This window comes from Sesamum indicum, linkage group LG10 (genome assembly GCF_026168435.1).
Source record: "Sesamum indicum cultivar Baizhima isolate 11 linkage group LG10, ASM2616843v1, whole genome shotgun sequence".
Lineage (NCBI taxonomy): Eukaryota > Viridiplantae > Streptophyta > Magnoliopsida > Lamiales > Pedaliaceae > Sesamum > Sesamum indicum.
In genome coordinates, this window is record NC_142666.1 from 18,650,051 (window position 1) to 18,669,874 (window position 19,824).

The 19,824-nt window shown below is 30.2% G+C and overlaps 1 protein-coding gene across 1 annotated transcript; it reads right to left on the minus strand.

The window, feature by feature from the left end:
• Positions 1–8,638: 8,638 nt before the first annotated feature.
• On the minus strand, positions 8,639–9,375 carry LOC105171718 (ethylene-responsive transcription factor ERF096). Its single transcript, XM_011092922.3, has one exon. It carries the CDS (start codon positions 9,314–9,316, stop codon positions 8,924–8,926), a length of 393 nt encoding a protein of 130 aa, XP_011091224.1. The 5' UTR covers positions 9,317–9,375; the 3' UTR covers positions 8,639–8,923.
• Between the last annotated feature and the right edge of the window lie 10,449 nt (positions 9,376–19,824).

A 19,824-nucleotide genomic window follows, 5' to 3' on the forward strand; every position in this document is an offset into this window, starting at 1 on the left:
GAATTCTTGGCAAAAGTATATATAGTCATCATGCCCTGCCAAAGAATTGATACCAGTGATCATCTGATCTTATCAATGTGCTCTCTGGAAGCTTAAATATTTTGAGTGAAACTGAAATTGATCATGTTTAATTTTAACATTAATTGCATATATATAAGATGTTGTGCTTTTCCCAGTTTATGTATAATATTTCACTTTCCTTTTTGGTATTGTCTATCTGTGATTAAAAAAGAATTGGGTATTGTGTTGTTTCTATATATGTTGATGGATTAAGGCTAATTTCAGCTCCAACTCAGGTAGCTAGATTGTGTTCCCTTTGTGTACTAAATATATTAGGGTTTTTTTCTTTCTTCCTGATGGAGATATTAAGTACGGGTTTAAGCTGTAATGTACGGACACGGATACAGTAATACAAATATTATGTGGATACGACGAAATGTAATTTATAAAAATTTTAAGATACGATACAGTTATTCTATATATTTTATATACAAAATTAAATAATATATTTGTATGTAATTTGTAAATAACACATAAAAATGTAGATAAAACTGTAATAATAGAATTTTGAATTTCAGTTATAGTATTAATTAAGCAAGCAAATATGACTTGTGATATTGTTTAAAGAAAAACATTAATAAAACATAAGGTAAATAAAAGTTAAATGGGGTAATAGTACTGTTTCTATTAAATAATATTAGGAATTTTATAATTCTTAAATTGATAAAATATACATACACCAAAAAAATTATTAGGCCAGATTTAGAAACAATCTACTTGAAGGCGCCATGGTACAAGGAGAAAAGATTTAAGTACCTGAATGTATACACGTATTGCTAAAATGATCCAGATAGATGTATATATGCAACTCCATCTAGCATATTTTAATTAATTAACTTGTAAATAATTAGAATTTGATTATAATATATAGTAAAATCATGTCTATCTCAAGACAACAAAGATAATTGTATTTTGCAACAAATGGCAATTAAGATCCCAATGTGCAAAGCACACTACGAAAAAAGTTACTATTGGCTACAATATTAATGATTATGATTAAGAGTTATGGTAAATAACTATGGGCAATCATGATTTATTAAAATTGATATATAAAATTAATTTTTTTATCATGAAAAAAGTATTTACCACAACTAAGAGCCATTGTAAAAATATTAAACATGATTTTTAATCATGACAAATATTTTAACTACCCCGTAAAAACCACAGCCCACAACTATTTGCGTGATCGTAATAAATAACTATTTGCTACAACTATTTATCATTAATTATGATTAAATATTATTTTTGGTGTAGTACCAATTTGTTTCCTTTACACATTTATTAATTTGGAGAAACAATTAAGAGTTTGTCTATAAATTAATTAATAGTAAACTATTAATATCCACTGCTGAAGAATGAAAGTTGAGCATAAAATCACAAAACCAAGTTGTTTAAATGGAGAAATTAACTATGCCTATGTATATATGTATTTCTTGCTAGAATATTTTAAAAACTCAAAGATAGGGTAATTTATTTTTTTAGTCTCATCAAATAAGAGCAGAACTTATTTTGATACCACAACTAAGGCAAATAACACTTTTATTTTCATAAAATTCAAAATTACATCTTTTTAGTACCAACAATATTTTTTAAGTCCCAAAACTACAACGCACGTAACCTTTTGGGACTAAAAATGCATAATTATGAATTTTATGAAACTAAAAGCGACACCTACCATAGTTACGATAATAAAATAAATTATATCCTTATTTTATAAAATTAAAAAAATATTTTACCGCTAAAATATATATATATATATATATGCTCGAGAACATATATATGGACGATTCCATGAAATTTACGAATTTGATTACATTTAGGTAAATTGATAAAAACTTTAATGGTTGTACGGAATAACCTACACAAGCCAGCGCTGTGTGTAAGTGGATGATAGAGGGGAAAAAGAACACAAGGTTTTATCACTCTATTGTTAAGAATGCACACCCTCAGTCCTACTAAAGCAAATATCTTAAGTATAATTAGTATCAGTATATATGTTGAACGAGGAAAATATTACGAAGAATTAGAAAATTTAAAGGGTAATTTTTATGTGACGTATATCTTGTAATAAATTATGTTGAAATACATGATATCTCTGTTGCATCTAAATTAACATTATACTTAAAAAAAAGGAAATACGGAACTGCATATGAAGTTATTTGGCTCAATTTGTTTTGATTCAAGTCGAAGATTAAGGCCACTCTGAGATAGTCAAATTTTGTGTTTCTAAAACCTAACAAGAAAAGATATCATTAGGCTCACAAGGTCGTCTCTAACATGACCCTCCGATATTTAAATCAGTTCGTGAGATCGGAAGGAAATTAATAATAAATGTTGGTTTGAAAGTACTAAATGATGTACTAATGTTTGAAGTAGTTAGTCTTCTTTTTTTTTTTTAACAAAAATCACCTAGAGGTGAGGGGAGCTTTTCGGAGTCCCCAGTCCTTCTATATTAAAATGCACAAAATAGTTACGGTGGGGAGAGCTAATCTAGAATTTCCAGCAAAGCCATAAACAATGAGTACTACTCCCTTACAAATAGAGTAACAGTAAATAAGGAGTATTACTCTCTTACAACAAAAGACGCGAATAGGTGTACTAGAAAAATTATGGCGAGTCAAAAAGGTTTTGTTTCCCACCACATAGTGGATTGTACAACACCTGCAAATAATTCTGTATAAAAAAGCCAAGCCAGATATCATGTTTGTATGGCTGGCAGCCTTTGAAGCTGTGAAAGGGGTTCATAAGATCTGTAAAAGATATAACAGCAAGCAACAAGATAAAGGACAATAGCAGAAGTGACAAAATCAGAAGGTATCCAGACAAACATTGGCCACAACATCAACCATATGAATGAGTAACTTTCAAGGAATTTATATAGGTACAATCACATAAACAACACAGAAAAAACTTAGATAGGACAACAAGTATTAGTAAAGAAGCAATCAGTAATGAAGTACCCATAATTTCATGGAAAAATATTTTAATTGAAATTGGAGATACTAGTACTTCTGATTCTAGTAGCAGGAAAGGAGCAAGCGTTAAATCTAATCAAACCTTTAGTAATTAGTCTTATTTATAGCACCAAATGTACTACTCGTCTAATTCACATGATATGATTCTAATATTCGTACATAACATCAATTACAGAGCAGAGTTTCGAGTCCGACAGGTAGGGTCTATCAGCATCCTAGCCCAGAACAATCTCAAAAAGGGACAGTATGATGAGTTCTCCAAGACTCAAATTGCAAGAATAAAGGTTGAAAGAATATCCATAAATACATTAATCTTATATATATATATATATATATATATATATATGGCATTAAATTAGCGTAATTAAGGGGCTTTGCAAAGTTTGTGAAAAATAATAATACAGTTGGAGTTGGACAATCAATCACACCCACATAAACAGATGCGTCATCATCAAATATTTGTGGAATATTAGATATTCTGAATCTTCTGTTAAGATAAGTAGCAAATAATGAAGAAAAAGCAAATGGTTGAGATGCCAATGGAAGATGGCAAAATGCTCGTAGGAATCATGCGCATCCACTACTTTAATTAGTCAAATATGGCATAGCCCTTTCTAGTAGCGTAAAGTATTACATCCATATTGTTGCCTTTTTTTATTTGAATATTCGTTTATGCTCAAACGATTTAAATTATAGAAGGTAAATTACATTAAATCACTTATAATTCTATTAAAATTCAAATATAGTCGTCTGGGATGTATTAGTAACAAAAAAATCGTTTGGATTTGAACCAAGTCCATCTCATTTATGTTCAAATATAGCGAACAAGAGTAACACGAAGGAGAAAATTAATTTTTAAATTTAAATATTGAATGGTATAACGAATCCATGATATGGAAAGAAAGAAAAAAGAGTGACAGAAAGGAGTGAGATGGCAATCACAAAGATGAAATGGGAGTAGAGATGCATACGTCAAATGTAGTATAGGACTTTCAAAGTATTACATCAACATTATTGGCTTTTCTTTTGAGGTGAATCTTTCTTTGTCCCCGTAGTTCATAGGCTTTTTACTTAATTATTTGGCTAATTCTAAATTACGAAATTATGCTTTCTCTCCCTTCTAATTATGAAAATGTAATTTATTTTCTAATACTATTCCCTCAATTTGGAGTATATTGGTGAAGAGAATTAAATTAAAATATCGGAAATATGAGCCTTGATCTCATGAATTTTATACTTAGTTACTATTTAATTAAAAAATTAATTTTTTTAATACTCATTTTTTATTAGCATAAAATGATTAATTATCATAAGGTTGGCGTGACTCAAATCATCAGCCCAAACCCTTCTCTTGAAAGTCTTATAGCTAGTTTGTTGATTATCCCTAATTTTTTTTTAAAAAAAATCGTCAGTTTTAAATCAACCAACATTATATTATTATAATATATAGTATGTAATATATATATATATATATATTTATTGGATGGATAAGCAGACTAAAATAAATATCTATATTTATAGAACCCGAACCGAAAATTTGTTAATTATGAAATCTCAATCTTACCATTCAAGCAATAGATGATTGGTCCTTAATTTTATTTAAAGCTCTCAAAGCTACAATTACTAATTAGTTAACTATTTGTAATAATTAAGACGAAATGAGTTAATGCAGTTGATGGGATTATGAATATATAGTTCAAAATCATCATCACAGTCTTAAGATGCATTTAGTCCAAACTAATTTGGAGGTAATTATGATCATCTGATGGAACGGAAGTGATTAGATTCTGAATTAAATTGAAGATCTCAGTTTAAATTCATAATATTTAAGTGAAAAATCTATGATTTAATCACTAAACTACTATATCAATAGTGATATTAAAAAATTTGAAAGTTTTTAATAATTGATGGATAATTGCTAATTACATGCTGATGTTTGCTATTAATAATTATCTATACTTTATTATTAAGTGAGAGTATTCTTTTGATATCTCACTTTTTTTTATCAGTTAATTTATACACTTTTTAATATTTGATTTAATCAATTAATTTATTTATTAATTTTCCAACCTCCCACCCTTCTAAATTCTCATATTGCACACTCTACTCAACGTCTACTAATTTTAACTTTTTATGATTTTAAAATTAATTTTTAAAAATTTTATTTATTTTTGCACACACATCTGGGTGTGCACGTGCGCTAGTATTGCTTAATAAAGAATTTTTAACTCTATAAAACTATCCAAAAACTAATTGCTCTTAATGACTGAAAAAGTTAAAAATAAAATAAAAAATTAACATATCAATGAATTAAAGACATCAATAGAACGTTAGTAGAGATATACAGTTTGAAGCAGACAAGGTGGAGAGGGCGGTCCAAGAGAATTACGAGCAAAGCCCATATCGCCAGACAACTATTATATATACGCCGCAATGCGAAGCAGTACGTACTTGGCCCAACTTTCTCTTCAAGCGCGCGCGCGCACACAGTTGCTCTTCTGCATTTTGTAGGGATGAAAACAGTTCGAGTTTAGGAAAAAAAAACTTATCTGAATTAAGTTTGGTTAAATAAAATTAATTATAAAATAAGTGCAATACGCTTGTCATGCATGTAGCTGATTATTTTTTCTGAATTGTATATGAATACATGATAAATATATTATACCTATCATATAATTGGGTTCAAGTTCAACGAAACCCGATTAAAATTTCCTGAGTTTAAAGTGAAACTCCTGAAATTTGAAATCGGATTTTATTCAGATTTTTATTGGCAGATGAATGATTCAACCCGTTCTGTACTCGGGAATCTGATGTGTTGGACCCATTAAATTCTTTTTATAATTTTAAAAATTTTAGAAAATATTTCACTAAACATAAAGACATCATATTACTAAACATTTGTAATATATGTCTTAATTTGACGATATATTTGATGCAAGAGTACTTTGTATTTTATTTTTTTAGGTCTTTTTCCTTTTTCATATATTTATAAATAGAAATCAATGTCCAAACATAGTAATACTCCAAAATATTGTAAAGAAGAATAAATAAGTTATATTTACTTTGAATTAGCGACGGGACCAAAAAAATAGGCTTTCGGTCGGAAACATGTGACAATGTGAATATATTCGGACTAGTTGGTTAAATTATGTTTTGTGTGTTAGTGGTGTCAAATTAATTTATTTTTTTATTTGATGAAAATGATATAGAACTTAATTTTTTATTGTTAGTAATATCAAATCAAGTATATTTTTATTTAAATAAAATCAATTAATAGTATACTTTTTATTCATTTAAAATTGCTAGTAAATGTCAGTCAAAGCATTATGAAAAAAATATATATTATTAGTTTCTATATTTAGTAACTGAAAAAAAAACATGTATATAAATATACAAAGTAAATAATGATTAGATGAGAACAGTAGTAAAATATGTTTTGTGAAAAATATACACATAAACAGATATGTTTTTATTTTTATTATGAAACCAAACAAGGCATCTACTTTGGCTCAATCTGTATCACAAAACCATTATCTTTACATGATTTTGGAAACTTTTCAAGGAAAAAAATGCAAGCAATTCTTGTGATATTATAAATGAGCAAATTATTCTTTTATAAAAATAAAAGTAACTATTAATTTATCTTTTTGTATTTTTATAAATACAACAATTTACCCCATGTGTTTTTCAAAATAAAACGATTTATCTCCTTAGACAGAGAAGCAATTTGTTTCATTTTAAAAAACAAAGAGATAAATTACTATATATTTTTTATATGAGATAATTTACTCCTTTGTAATATTATGGAGGTAAATTGCATAGAACTCAATTTGTTAATGATAATTCTCTAACACTTGAGTCAATCCTAAATTTCAAAATAATTCCAAAAAATCAAATGATCCCAAGGATGTATATTAAAGGAATTTCACGACATCCGCGAGATCGAATGATAAGCGATGATTTACTTACTCACCCACAAGGAAAGAATAGCGTACATAAAAAGAGCATTAAAGGAGGGTGGACAAAGCCGTAATTTCACTCCGAGCTTGCTCCATTGCAAAAGCGGATGCGAAGTCCTATAAATATCCCTAGTCAGAAAAGAACATGAAAAAGTATCGTTGTGTAAGAAGAAACAGCGGATGAGGTTTAAGGGTTTGAGGTTGAGTGAAAGCACTGTTGCTTTATGGTGATGGTTCGACGGGGAAAGAAACTCTGGATTTCTTTTCTATTATAATTCATGTTGCATCGTTTATCGTATTAATGTCAAGACTCAAGTCATGTTCAATTTATGCGGCCCATAGGGTTTGACTCAAGACCAAGAATTATTAGTCCATGGTCAATATATATATATATGTATATATAATTGTTAGAAACTTGGGCATTAATCGAAAATTGACAGGGCTTAAATGCCCATGTTTTTTTAATTATAAGTACGTGTACATTTAATTGACTAACAACTTGATATTTGAGGAGAAAAAAACCAGCAAAGGAATGCAGATGAAGGAGGCAACAACTTTATTTAAAAGAAAATAATTTTCACTTAATTAAGAAGAAAACTTTCCTCCATCAGGTTATATTTTTTTTTTAAATTTCTATTGCATTTATGTTTTATGTTACTAATTTTAAATCTATGTGTTTTGATTTTCGACCAACTTGTTCTTTTATTTTTTGTAATTCTTTCTTATTTATTAAATAAAATAAATTTTAATTTCGTCATATAATTAAATTTACATCTTTAAGAACAAATAAACAATCTTAGATATAAAAGTTAATTGTGAAATTATGATTTTATAAATATAGATTTTAATTTTCAAGGAATGGATAAATTAATGAATTTACATTTATTATTAAATTTTGAGGCAAAATTGCAGTTTGGCAGTCATTTCAAACCTGACTGGATGTTTTACGTAATTTTAAATTTAATCCCATGTTTTGCTAAAATTGACAAAAAGGATCAAAATTTTGCCATAAAAGCCCCAACACTAACGGGCATTATTAAAACTAATAATAGGGGAGGACCCACTGACGTGTGTGTGCGTAAAAAGAATGATCAGACATTAATTTTAACATCTCTTAATTGGAGGGGGATTATTTTGCTACGTGTTGCCCTCTTTTTGCAGGTTTTAAGAAAACATGCCATTAAATTTAGAATTTCGTAAACATAGTCTAGGTTGAAATAATCTTAAATTGTCAAACTAATTTTAAAATTTTGCCAAATTTTGAGAGGACAAAGTTAAGTTTCTGACTTTTTCAATATATATATACACTTAATGGAATGGAATAACAAACACAATAAAAATTAATTGAATATTTAAGGTTGGATTCAGGTGTAAGTGGATTGGGGAATGACCAATGTCAAAGTTAAGGTCCATATGTGTGAATCAGCAGTACAACGTCAACTATCTGGAAAAATTATGAGCCACAGGATTGGTTTCTCGTACGCAAGTTGTTTTCAGCCAACTTGCGCACACGACGACATGGAAAAATGACAGAGACTTTCCTAGATCCATGTGCTCCACCAATGCCATTCACAAATTTAACTACACTACCTGCCTACACCCTTTTCCTTTTATATATATAAACGCACACTCACCATGTGTATATATATCTAAATTTTTAAATATTTAAAAAAATTCTATATATATAGAGAGAAAGAGAGAGTTTGACACCCTTCAATGCACACAGTTATCAGCATGACAGTAGAAAATGATCCCTAGGAAAATTCTAGTGGAACCATTTGCATTTGCCAAAAACTGCTAAAATTATGATACCTAAAAACAGGGAAAATAATCAGAAAACTAAATATATATTAATGCATTTTTCAGGATTATAGTATGAAAAACTCGGATCCCAGGGTTTTTGTCGTTACTGAATTGTCTCTTCAAACTTTAATCCTTCTTCTTCCCTTTATGGTCATTATCATCGAGAAGCTCTTCCAGCAACTTATCATCCAAGTACTCGAACTCAATTACTTCCCTTGGTTGCATGGAACCCGAACTCGAACCCGAACCCGAAGGTGAAGCAAAATGCGACGAGCTGCTTGGCAGATTGTACTCTTCGGGGAAGTTGAGGATTGCCAAATGGCCTCTCATGGCATACGCCGCCTTGTCGTAGGCTCGGGCTGCCTCCTCTGCTGTGTTGAACGTCCCAAGCCACACTCGGGCGCCTTGCCGGGCCGAGTCGCGTATCTCCGCTGCGTACTTCCCCCATGGCCGCTTCCGAACACCTCTATACTTGATTTCTCCGGCATCCTTGTCCGCATTCTTGCCTCTATTGTCCATTTTTTAGATTTTTGAGGTTGTGGGCTAAGCTCTCAAGTGAGGTGGCACTTATATGAATTAGGAAAGTTCAAAAGGCATGTGGGGTTGGCCAAAGAAGGGTCCTTCAATTTACACGTGGATGATCCTGTGGTGGAGAAATAACACCACGGGCATAGAAACTTCCATGTAGACCAAAATCTAGTATGCATTGAATCTGGGCTGGTCAATGTGGTGGCTTTGGAACTCTTTTGCTACTACTTTTGCATGTTGGTGGATATAATTCTGGTCATGCAATACGCTTTGCCATCAAGCAAATATGAACAGAAAAAGAAAGGTGTTTGTTTCGAGAAACTTCAGACACACACGTGCAGAAATTGGGTTTGAGAAAATGGTCTGAATTGGTCAGATGTCAGCTTGCTGCTGACCTCCCGTATGACATAATCAAAATGGTGTTCTTACATTAGCGAATCTTTGTTATAATTAATTTATTTTTTAGGTATATATTCGTGAAGCCTAGCTATCTTTGCAATACGTCCTATCTAAGTGAATCGGTGTCGGTTTCGAGATTTGTTCAAATATTCTCATGAAAAAGCACTTGATTACATTATGTGGAGAGGTTGATTTCTTCTCAAATATTAATGTTGGATTCTCCACAAAATTAAAAGGTTATTCGTTACAGTTACATGCACTATACATAATTTAATCTAAATTTCTGTCCACATTATAAATAATCATATCCATCAACTTAATCACATTATGGGTAATCATTAATTTATTTTATTATTGCGTGCTTTTTCTACTTGAATTGTACGTCGATAATATTGTAAAATTGATTCCCTTCACATAAAATTAAAATTGAATTTAACCAAATGAATTAATTTGACCATATATAATCAGTCGCATTACATTGAGTTAGAATTTCCTTAAAAACATCACTTGAGATGCGAATTGGTTTTTTTTATTTCAAATTTTGTTCTATTTTCTATTTAATTAATATATACTTGTCATATGTATAAGAATTATGTTATTTAATTTATTTAAAGAAAAAAAAGTAAACACGTCGTATGTATATATTAAATTAAAATAAAAAGTGTAACAAAATTTAAAATAGACATTCAAATCTGCTTGAGATGTGAGCAGTGTCATAAAATTAAAGTCTTTGCGCTTGGTTCTATATATTTTCACAATCCCATTTCAAATTTACCCTATTTCAGTGTTTTGAAAATTTGTTTATTTAGCTCAATTTTAATGAAAATGTGAAATTTGGGTTCACTTTCCGGTATTTGCTTTTAGGCCTCATCATTTCTTTATTCTAGCTATGAGGAGGACATAATGTACAAAATATATTGTTCACGTCATCCTGGCTTTTTTAAAAATAAAAGTGATATTATACTATAAATTCAAAATACAATATTGTTGGATAAATCCACAGTAGCGAGCCCCAAATACAAAAGTCTTAATCAACTATTACAGATAATAGTAAGTTTGTGAACACTCTTATATTACAATCCAATATTATAGAAATAACATAATATATATATATATATCATAATATTTACAAGTCTACAGAAGCAGTGATTGATATAAAAAGATCAAGAGAAACAATTGGCTCAAAGGGTCATTCGGCAGAGGGAAGTCCATAGCCACTGAGGCCGGCAACCACTGTACCAATTGCAAGTGTCCAAAATTTGCCACAAAGGGTTAGTCACACAAACGCACTTAGGTTTCCACTAAGGAACTAAATTCATAGAGAACTTTTTATAGGGAGCAAGAGAAGAGAAGGAGGAAGGTAATTTCTATACGTATTGTTCTAGTCACCAGAAACAGCAGAGGAGATTTATACAGAGTGAGACCATTAATGATGGTGAGCGGAAAAAACAGCGGAGGATGAAAGCAAGAAGAGAGAGAAGGCGGTGGTGTAACTGTACGAGAGGGAGAAATAAATACCGAGAAATGGGTCGTGTCAAGTGGGTCAATCCAAGAATGAGCAAGGCAATAGATTGGGCAGCCATCTAAGTGAGTAGTTTTTGGGTACTGTAGGCTGGTTCTACCAATGGATTATGGGCTACAATTTTATTAACAAATAAATATCTACAAAATACCTATATGACAATTAAATCCAAATAAATTCTCACTCATAAATCTAAATTTGCAAACATATAACCCAAATATATTTTCACTTTTCACACAAAAATCAATTAAAACATTTTCACCCCATTAATAATGTTGAAAACTAGAAATAAAAATGAGAACAAAATACAGTTGCCGTTGCTGGTCACAGAATTATAGGGGCGCAACTGTTGGTTTTTTCATCACCTGTTTGTCCTCAATTCTTGTCCATCTAAGCCTAGGTTGGTGATAGCATTATCGAATGCAGACAATTTGACTGACAAAACAGGGGGTTTTTTGCAACTACTTGTGAGATAGAACACATAATTCGCGAGAGCGTAGCCAAAACGCCCTTGGTCTACCTTCTGACACTGAAAAGAAAGGGACCCCAAGTGGGAGTGTCCTGTCCGAAGACTAATTAATTATACTTTGACTATTTCATGGAATTCAACGTTCAACGGGAACAAGATTGAAATGCACGTAACCAAGAATATTATAATGCCATATAACTTATCACATAACCAAACTACTTCACACTGTTTTGATTTTTTTTTTTTGTCTTATTTTATTTTGTGAAATAAGAGAGAAAAATACAAATAAATAAATATTTATTGGAAATATTATTTACGTTTGAATTTGTTTTTATTTAGAGATGATTTAAAATAGGTGTTGTATATTTAATGTGTGTTTTGGGAGATAAAAATTATTGTTCGTTGTTAAATCATTATCAATTCATGTCTCTTTTATATATATTTATATATATGTGTGTTATATATTTAATGTTGTATTTTTTAAGACAAAAATTACTGTTTATTGTTAAATTATATCTTTTTTTTATATTATATTTATATATGTGTGTGTGTTTTATATATATTATACATGGGAAATCCAAAATAAAAAAATTCATACAAATAAGGTGTAAAAAAAACACAAGTAAATATTGAGTGTATTTAGAACAATCCTGGAGATTGATCCCCGAAAATAAAACCAAATTTGATTGTTTGTATTTTTCTTCCTATTTTTTTATTTCACATGAACTAATTTTTGTGTATATTTCTAGTTTTCAAGCTTAATTCATTATTAGAAAGTACTATATCCTACCGGCACTAAAAGATAATTTACTATTGGCTATGAACTAAAATTATGTAGTCATCATTAATAATAATTAAATAAAATCGATGCAAAAAACTTAAATTATCTATCATGAAAATTATTTTTGCCATGATTATGGGCCATAACGGATGTATTAGTCATGGCTAAATCATTTTAGCCTCACTCATAAACATCATGGCCAACCAATGATGGAGTGATCGTAATCAATAACTGTTTATTACGACTATTTATTACGTCTATAGCGAATTGAATTTTTTTTTTAAATCTTTTTGCATATTTTGTTCCATTTGATTATATATATATACACACGTGACCTGTATAATTATTTTAATAAAATAAATAATATAATTTTTATACACATAATATATATATGTGTTAATTAGAATAGTTAATTCAATATTATAATTTCGATTAAAAGATCCAATCTGGTATAAGCAATCACTCTCAAAAATGGTATTTATTATCCTTTGCAAAGCAAATGTTATGCGGACATTGAGTGGGCTGCATATTGTAAGCAGAGAAAGTTGGGCTGTATCAGACCACTCTTGATGGCTAATTTATCTTTCTAATGGTGACCTAATTCCACTTTCCAAAAATTAAAAAAAAATTAAAGATATATAAATATTCTCAAATAATTCTAGTTTCTGTTGAATTCTCAAAATTTCTGTAGCTCATCCCGCATAATTATAAATTAATGTTGTACTTCACATATAGACATTAATTGTAAAAAAATATTTTTTTTTTATATATTTAAGGAAGAATTATATATATATATATACACATGACATTAGCATATATATAATGTAAAACTACACCAAATGTGATATCAATTTTGTAATATATGTTTTTATTTAAATCAGATGTGGTCTAATCAAATCAGTAACAAAAGTTTTTTTCTTTTAATTATAGACAAGTATATTGTACTTGTTAATTATTATATAACTAGTTTAGGTACCATCAAATCCCATTTAAATTAAAAAAATTGCAATTGTAAATTAGACATTACAGTAATAATTTCAACATACTATTTGGTATGTCCAAATAGAACAGAATTCGGAGTATTTCACGTTTTCAATTTTATTACAAAAAGCCACAAAAATAACATTCGCAAAATTAGTGACACAAATTAGATAAAGCAGTACAAGTTTTGAGCAAACACATGCATTACACATATCTGAAACGGACCAAAGTTTAATCGAAGCTGAAACTAATTAAAATCATCTTCCATTGGCATACATGCAAGCAAAATCTTCAGCCTGCAGGAGGCGGACGCGGCCGGCCACCCCACGGTGGACGGAAGGGTTTCGGAGGACACGGCCTCGGCCATGGCCGTGGCCGCGGAGGGAAAGGAAAAGGAGGGAAAGGCTGATCATACCCACACAATCCATAGATACAAAGCCGTGGAAATCGGCATCTGTTCTCACACCTCCCACAATGAAAAGGGTTTCTGTTTGTATTTATACATATTCCCCGGCAGCATTGCCAGCTGAAGCGGCACCTGATCCCACACAAACCGCAGTTGTTGACATCGGAGTTCACGTCTACACAGCGGTTCCGGCAGCAGCGCCGCCGGATTCTTGGGGAATCATCATCCTGGTCGCAAACCCACGGCCGTAGACGGCAGCCGATGAAACGGTGGTTCTTGATTCTTCCAGTCAGCCATGGGGAGTAGGTGGTGGTGGAATTTGTGGGCTTTCCTTGTGCTGTCACAAATAAACAGTAGAGCAGGATGAGCAAAATGGTGTTCTTGGGATGCATTGGTAATTTGTTTATTTATTTTCACTTTACAAATGTGGAATTTATTGTCGAACAATTTATAGGAGAAGTAAAAGGGTTTTGTTGTCGTGGAATCCGGAGAAATTCATGTTTTTCTTACAAGGGTAATTGCCATAGACGTGATGGCAGAGTATTGTACATTGCATGTATTAGAGAGTGAGTTGCAGCGGGGTTTTACTTTTTTCACAATTTGCCCTCACCTATTCCTCCTCATTTCATTACATATACACACAAAAGCATATTCAAGTATCGAAAAATTCTTATTAACATCAAGTTTGACAGGATTAAACTAATTATAAAACAAGTATAATATACTTGTCATGTGATTGATCACTTTCTCTGAATTGTATGTACACCAAATCACACGACAAATATATTACATTTATCGTATAATTAGTTCAAATTCGACTAAACTAAATCCGAGTTAGAATTTTCCCAAGCATTCTACTCTATTTTTAGCCATTCTTGCATTATTCTCTGAGGTTCCTAAACATATATTTGTTTTTCTAGTTGTGTCATTTTTGTTTTGATGAGATATAATTATGGGGAACCTTAATAATTTAGTATTTATATTATCTCAAAGTTAAAAAATATAACTCCTGCAGTCTCGATCTTTTGTCCGTACACAAAATGTTATTGTTTTATTTTTACCAAGAATATTAAATTAGAACAAGCCAAAATATTGACCCTTATTTCTCTTGGTTCACGCGCAGTCAATTTTATACAATTATATAATAGTACCGAGACTTACAGAAAATCTGATACATTTTTTTTTATAATTATCAAGATACAATTTAATAATATATCACAACAAATTAAAATCATACAAAATAAGAGAAATATTAATTGCATAGTATAATACTCGCTCCATTTTGTTGAAGTGACCCGTTTCCAATTTAATTAAATCCAACAACAGCCCACGAGTTATCGGGCCGAACCTTCTATAAGGCTAGTATTTAACTATGAGGGGATTAATACAGTTAGTTTTTAACACGGGCACTCGTAATAAATACGTTAGTTGACTAGTACCACTCGAAGAAATAAATACGAGAACAAAAAGATAGAAGAGAAAACTCAAATGTTTTTTAAATGAAGCAAACCGAGGCCTATTTATAATGATGAGAGGCCTCAATTTCTTGAGATACTTCAAGTGCAAAGTTTTCACCTGTTGCCAGATCAACTCAAATAGGATTGGTCAAACTAAGATTTTCTCGACTAAAGATACAAAAGGCTGAATCAAACGGATACCTTAACGTATCATTTGATTAAATTGAGACCCCAACAACACATTTCTTTAACGTCTGTTGTTCACCAATGTGAGAGCTATTAATTGGCCTACGCAAGCAATAAGATATCCAATCCCCTCCAGCCTTACTGGTGATCTTGATCGCATAACTCAAGCAGCCAAAATGCGATTACGCTTTAATACCCCACTCTGTACTTCCAACTCGAAATAGCTTCACTAATTTGAGTGTAATAGGTTATAACTGGAGTCCACCCAATATTCCGTGACTATAATATGTGGAGCATGAGTAAGATATTCGATCCAAACATAGTAACCATATATTGTATTTTCTACTACATTTCATTATATAATATATTTTTATAAACGTTACATGAATTATTTTATACGTGTTAAATAAAATGTAATACAACATGAGATATAATATTAACTTATAACAAAAGAATTAAACTGAAATTGGGCTCAACTAATTCAAAGTTAATTGCATGGTCAAATAATTTATAATTCGAGTAGTTAATTAATACAAATACAACATGATGGGTGTCGAATTCACCAAAAATAATTCCTACGAACACTTTTTAAAAAGTGTGAGTAGGATCGAATACACAGGGATTGGTTTTAAATTAATTCCATAAAAAAAAGTAAAAATAAAAATAATTGGGGGGAGGGGGTTTATGATTGTGAAGAAGAATAAAAATTAAAATTAAATTAAACTAAAAATCTAATAAAATTAAAAGAGATAAATATAAGAGAAGAGTTTTCCAGTTAAAGATAGGATCGTACTTAATTCCACGGTTGATTATAGATGCAAAGATAATAATTATTCATGATAGATAAATTGATTATGGCCATTGGTACGACCTAACGACCTCACATTTCCTTACTATGTGGATAGTCAAGGAACGTCCGTTGACTGAATCTCTAACCGGTAAACAAGCTTGGGAACGTTTTCAAAATTTAATTTACCGACAGCATTAAGAACTAAAAAGGCCCAATTCTAACCAATAAATTACTACGAGGATTTATTTAAGTTAGATTGTGCATTCCCCACAACATAATCGAAAACTTCTACATAATCAATTATGTTTGGTTACCACTAGTTATTGAACTAAACAAATAATTACGGATTTGCAAGTTCATTGGCTAGGCAAATATTCTTGACAATAAATCAGATTATTTGTAATAAAAGCACAAAGAATAACACAAATACCAATATGAGTAAAAGTAGAAAGCATAAATTAGATCTCACAACTCGTTGGATTTAAGTATTCACCAAGTCTTAAACTGGAATGAGAGAATTAGCTAGACATGCTCATGGAAGAACGCATGAAAAGCAAAATAAGAAATTATCATAAAAACGTAGAGATCTCAAGAGTTCAAAAGTTGAATCTTAAAGTAAATTACATCCTTATACATAATAATTAGATACCTAATTCTACTATGATTAAAAGTATATTCTAATTGAACTAAAAGACTCATGGAAATAAAATTATAATCATAGTTAAACTCCTCATTCATCAAAAGGTAGTCCAAGCAGCTCCAAATTCTTGTCAAAAATTGAGTTTGAGTATTAACCAAATTTCCATCTTGGTGCTTTTCTTCATTTTCCATTTCATTTGTCCTAATGCTGCAAAATAATATTTAATTAGGAGTATTTTGATCACAAAATAAGTCAAAATATTAAATAAAATAAGCACAAAATGCGATTCTATCATAACAGTATTTATAATATAATTGATTGAATTTAGTCAGACTCGAGACATTGATGCTCTTCTTGATTAAATTGTCTTGATTCCTTATTAAAGCTAATTAATGTAGGTGAAAAAACGAACCCATGATTGGAATTGTGATTCTTTTCTCCTTTTTTCCCTTTTTGTGAAAATGATCAATATTTGATGCAAACAATCACGTGACTCTACCCCTAATACATGCGGAAAATCACGTGCCCAAATGGGTAACAGGGTGACAGGACACACTTGGAGGTCAGAGAAACAGTTGCAAGATTCATGCACACACACATAAAACATCCATGCAAATATGCTAATCATTTATAACTACTACAGAAATAAATAACGTATAAATGTATACATACATATGTATATATAGATATGTGTGTGTTCCTGTGCAAACTGCAAAGCTAATGTTATAAAACTGACAGAATAGTACGATCTAGTGAGAAAAATAAGGATAGTTCACATCTGGAGTCTGGAGATGTTTCCTTTCCCAGCCTTCTCCCTCCTCATATTTGTACCTGTTCTGCTCCACACCTCTCCCATGTGCACTTTCTCATCCATTTCTTCCACAAATTATTATTTTATTAAAAAAATAAAAAATAATAAACCTAGTTAAAATCAATAGTAAATTAATTAAACAACGGAGTTTAATTGTCACACGTCGTTCAATTTATCATCGCACCTCTATCAATATTATTATAAATTAATTTTAATATCTACTGAATGAAACATTATAAGGTAGTCGTGATTAGCTTATGATGCACATTAGATAAAATGATGAGTTTTATATTTTTGCTAAATCCGAAATCATGACAAATTAGTATTTTGCTTACAAATATAGTAAATTTTTACTTACAACGCTTTCTCTATTTTTTTTTTAAAAGGTTGGAATTGGAATCTTAAGAGGTGAACTAGAGAGCGTAAAACAAGAAACAAATAGCACAATGAGGGGGGGAGAAATAATTTCATTTCCTGTCTTCTTTAAAATAGAATAAATTTTTATCTTTCTGTCTAAGAGATAAATTGATTTATTTTAAAATATATAGAAAGAAAATTTACTATTTTTTTATAAAAAGATATTTTTGCATATACTATATATCATCAGAGTACGTTCCATGTATTTTTCTCAATAATATAGAAATATATATATATATATGTGGAGAGAGAGAGAGAGAGAGAGAGAGAGAGAGTGAGAGAGAGAGAGAATACATAGATAAATACATCATTTATGGAAAGTCAATCAACTTGTAGACCAAGATATGGGGTCTTTGAAATTTTTCTTGAGTAGTAAAAGATTCCTTCAAACAAATAAAAAAAAAAAGAGAGAAGTAAGATGATCTTGTCAAACAATGTGGTCTTTATTAATATAATATCTTGGAAGCATCAATCTTCCTTGAGAATTCAATGCTTATTTTAATTAATTCGTTCACTTCTCATTTTTTAAACTTTAATTGATCTTAAACACCCGTATTTGTGGATCAAATAATCATTTATTTGAAAATGTTATATATTAATTTTGGCAACTTTGACTATGTTGGAACACTTTTATGAATAAAATGGGACCAAATTTCCCGCCTGAAACTCTATTCTTTCTTTTTAAAGAAAATTACGCATTGTATATAAGGTTTGGTATTATCACACGTAAATTATTTATGATTTAAAAAATTACATTGAGTACCTCTAATACTATTTTCGTATAATAAATAAATTTTTTGTTAGTCAAAATTCAACAAATTTAATAATATTAGCAACAAAATTTAATAAAATACAAATCTACCCCAATTGATTTATTACTCATTCATTGTAGGTCGAACACATATTCTTCTAACCAAAATGCCTTTATACATCTTCATATGCAAATGCATGTCGGGAGGTAATCTTGATCATTGTAGAGTAGTTGATCAAAAAATTATTTGTTTGGTTTGCAATAAGTCAATACTAAGTAAATTGGAGGTAAGTATGAATTTTTATTCAATTTTTTTTACTAATAATCAATAGATTTGGTGAATTTTGACTAATGAATGGATCTATTTATTGACGAAAATAATGTTAGGGATACTAAATATAATTCCGTAAACATATGGAGTTATGTGTAATCACACCAGCTTTAGGTAAGGACAATATAATTATTCATTCTTTTATTTTTTTTGAGGTGTAATATTCGATTCATTATATTTTCTAAATTTAAATTTAAATATTATTTTAAAAATATATTAATAATTCAAATCAAAATATACGTTCTATCCAAACATAAAAAGAAAAAAAATAGTATTATAAAAATAAAAACTTGAAATCATAAAGCTTGGACCTTACCGATGAAGTAAGGTGTAATTGGGCTATTCTTTGTTTCTTTAATGAGTGAATAGGGTGTGGAGAATGGAAGGGGTCTGTCGGTCCTTTTGATTTCAGCTGTGTGTGATGTGATGTGCACTTTTTAGGATTCTTTCTACACATAATAATTTGACTTTCTCTGTTGGATTTGAAATGACGTCCACTTTTTTCTGGCCCCAATTGGAACGTGTGCACAGTTTCTTGGCAAATTCGTCATCCCACTT

Bases quoted from the DNA above. Each gene is read 5' to 3' on its own strand.
- LOC105171718 (XM_011092922.3), bottom strand. From the start codon at position 9,316: ATGGACAATAGAGGCAAGAATGCGGACAAGGATGCCGGAGAAATCAAG.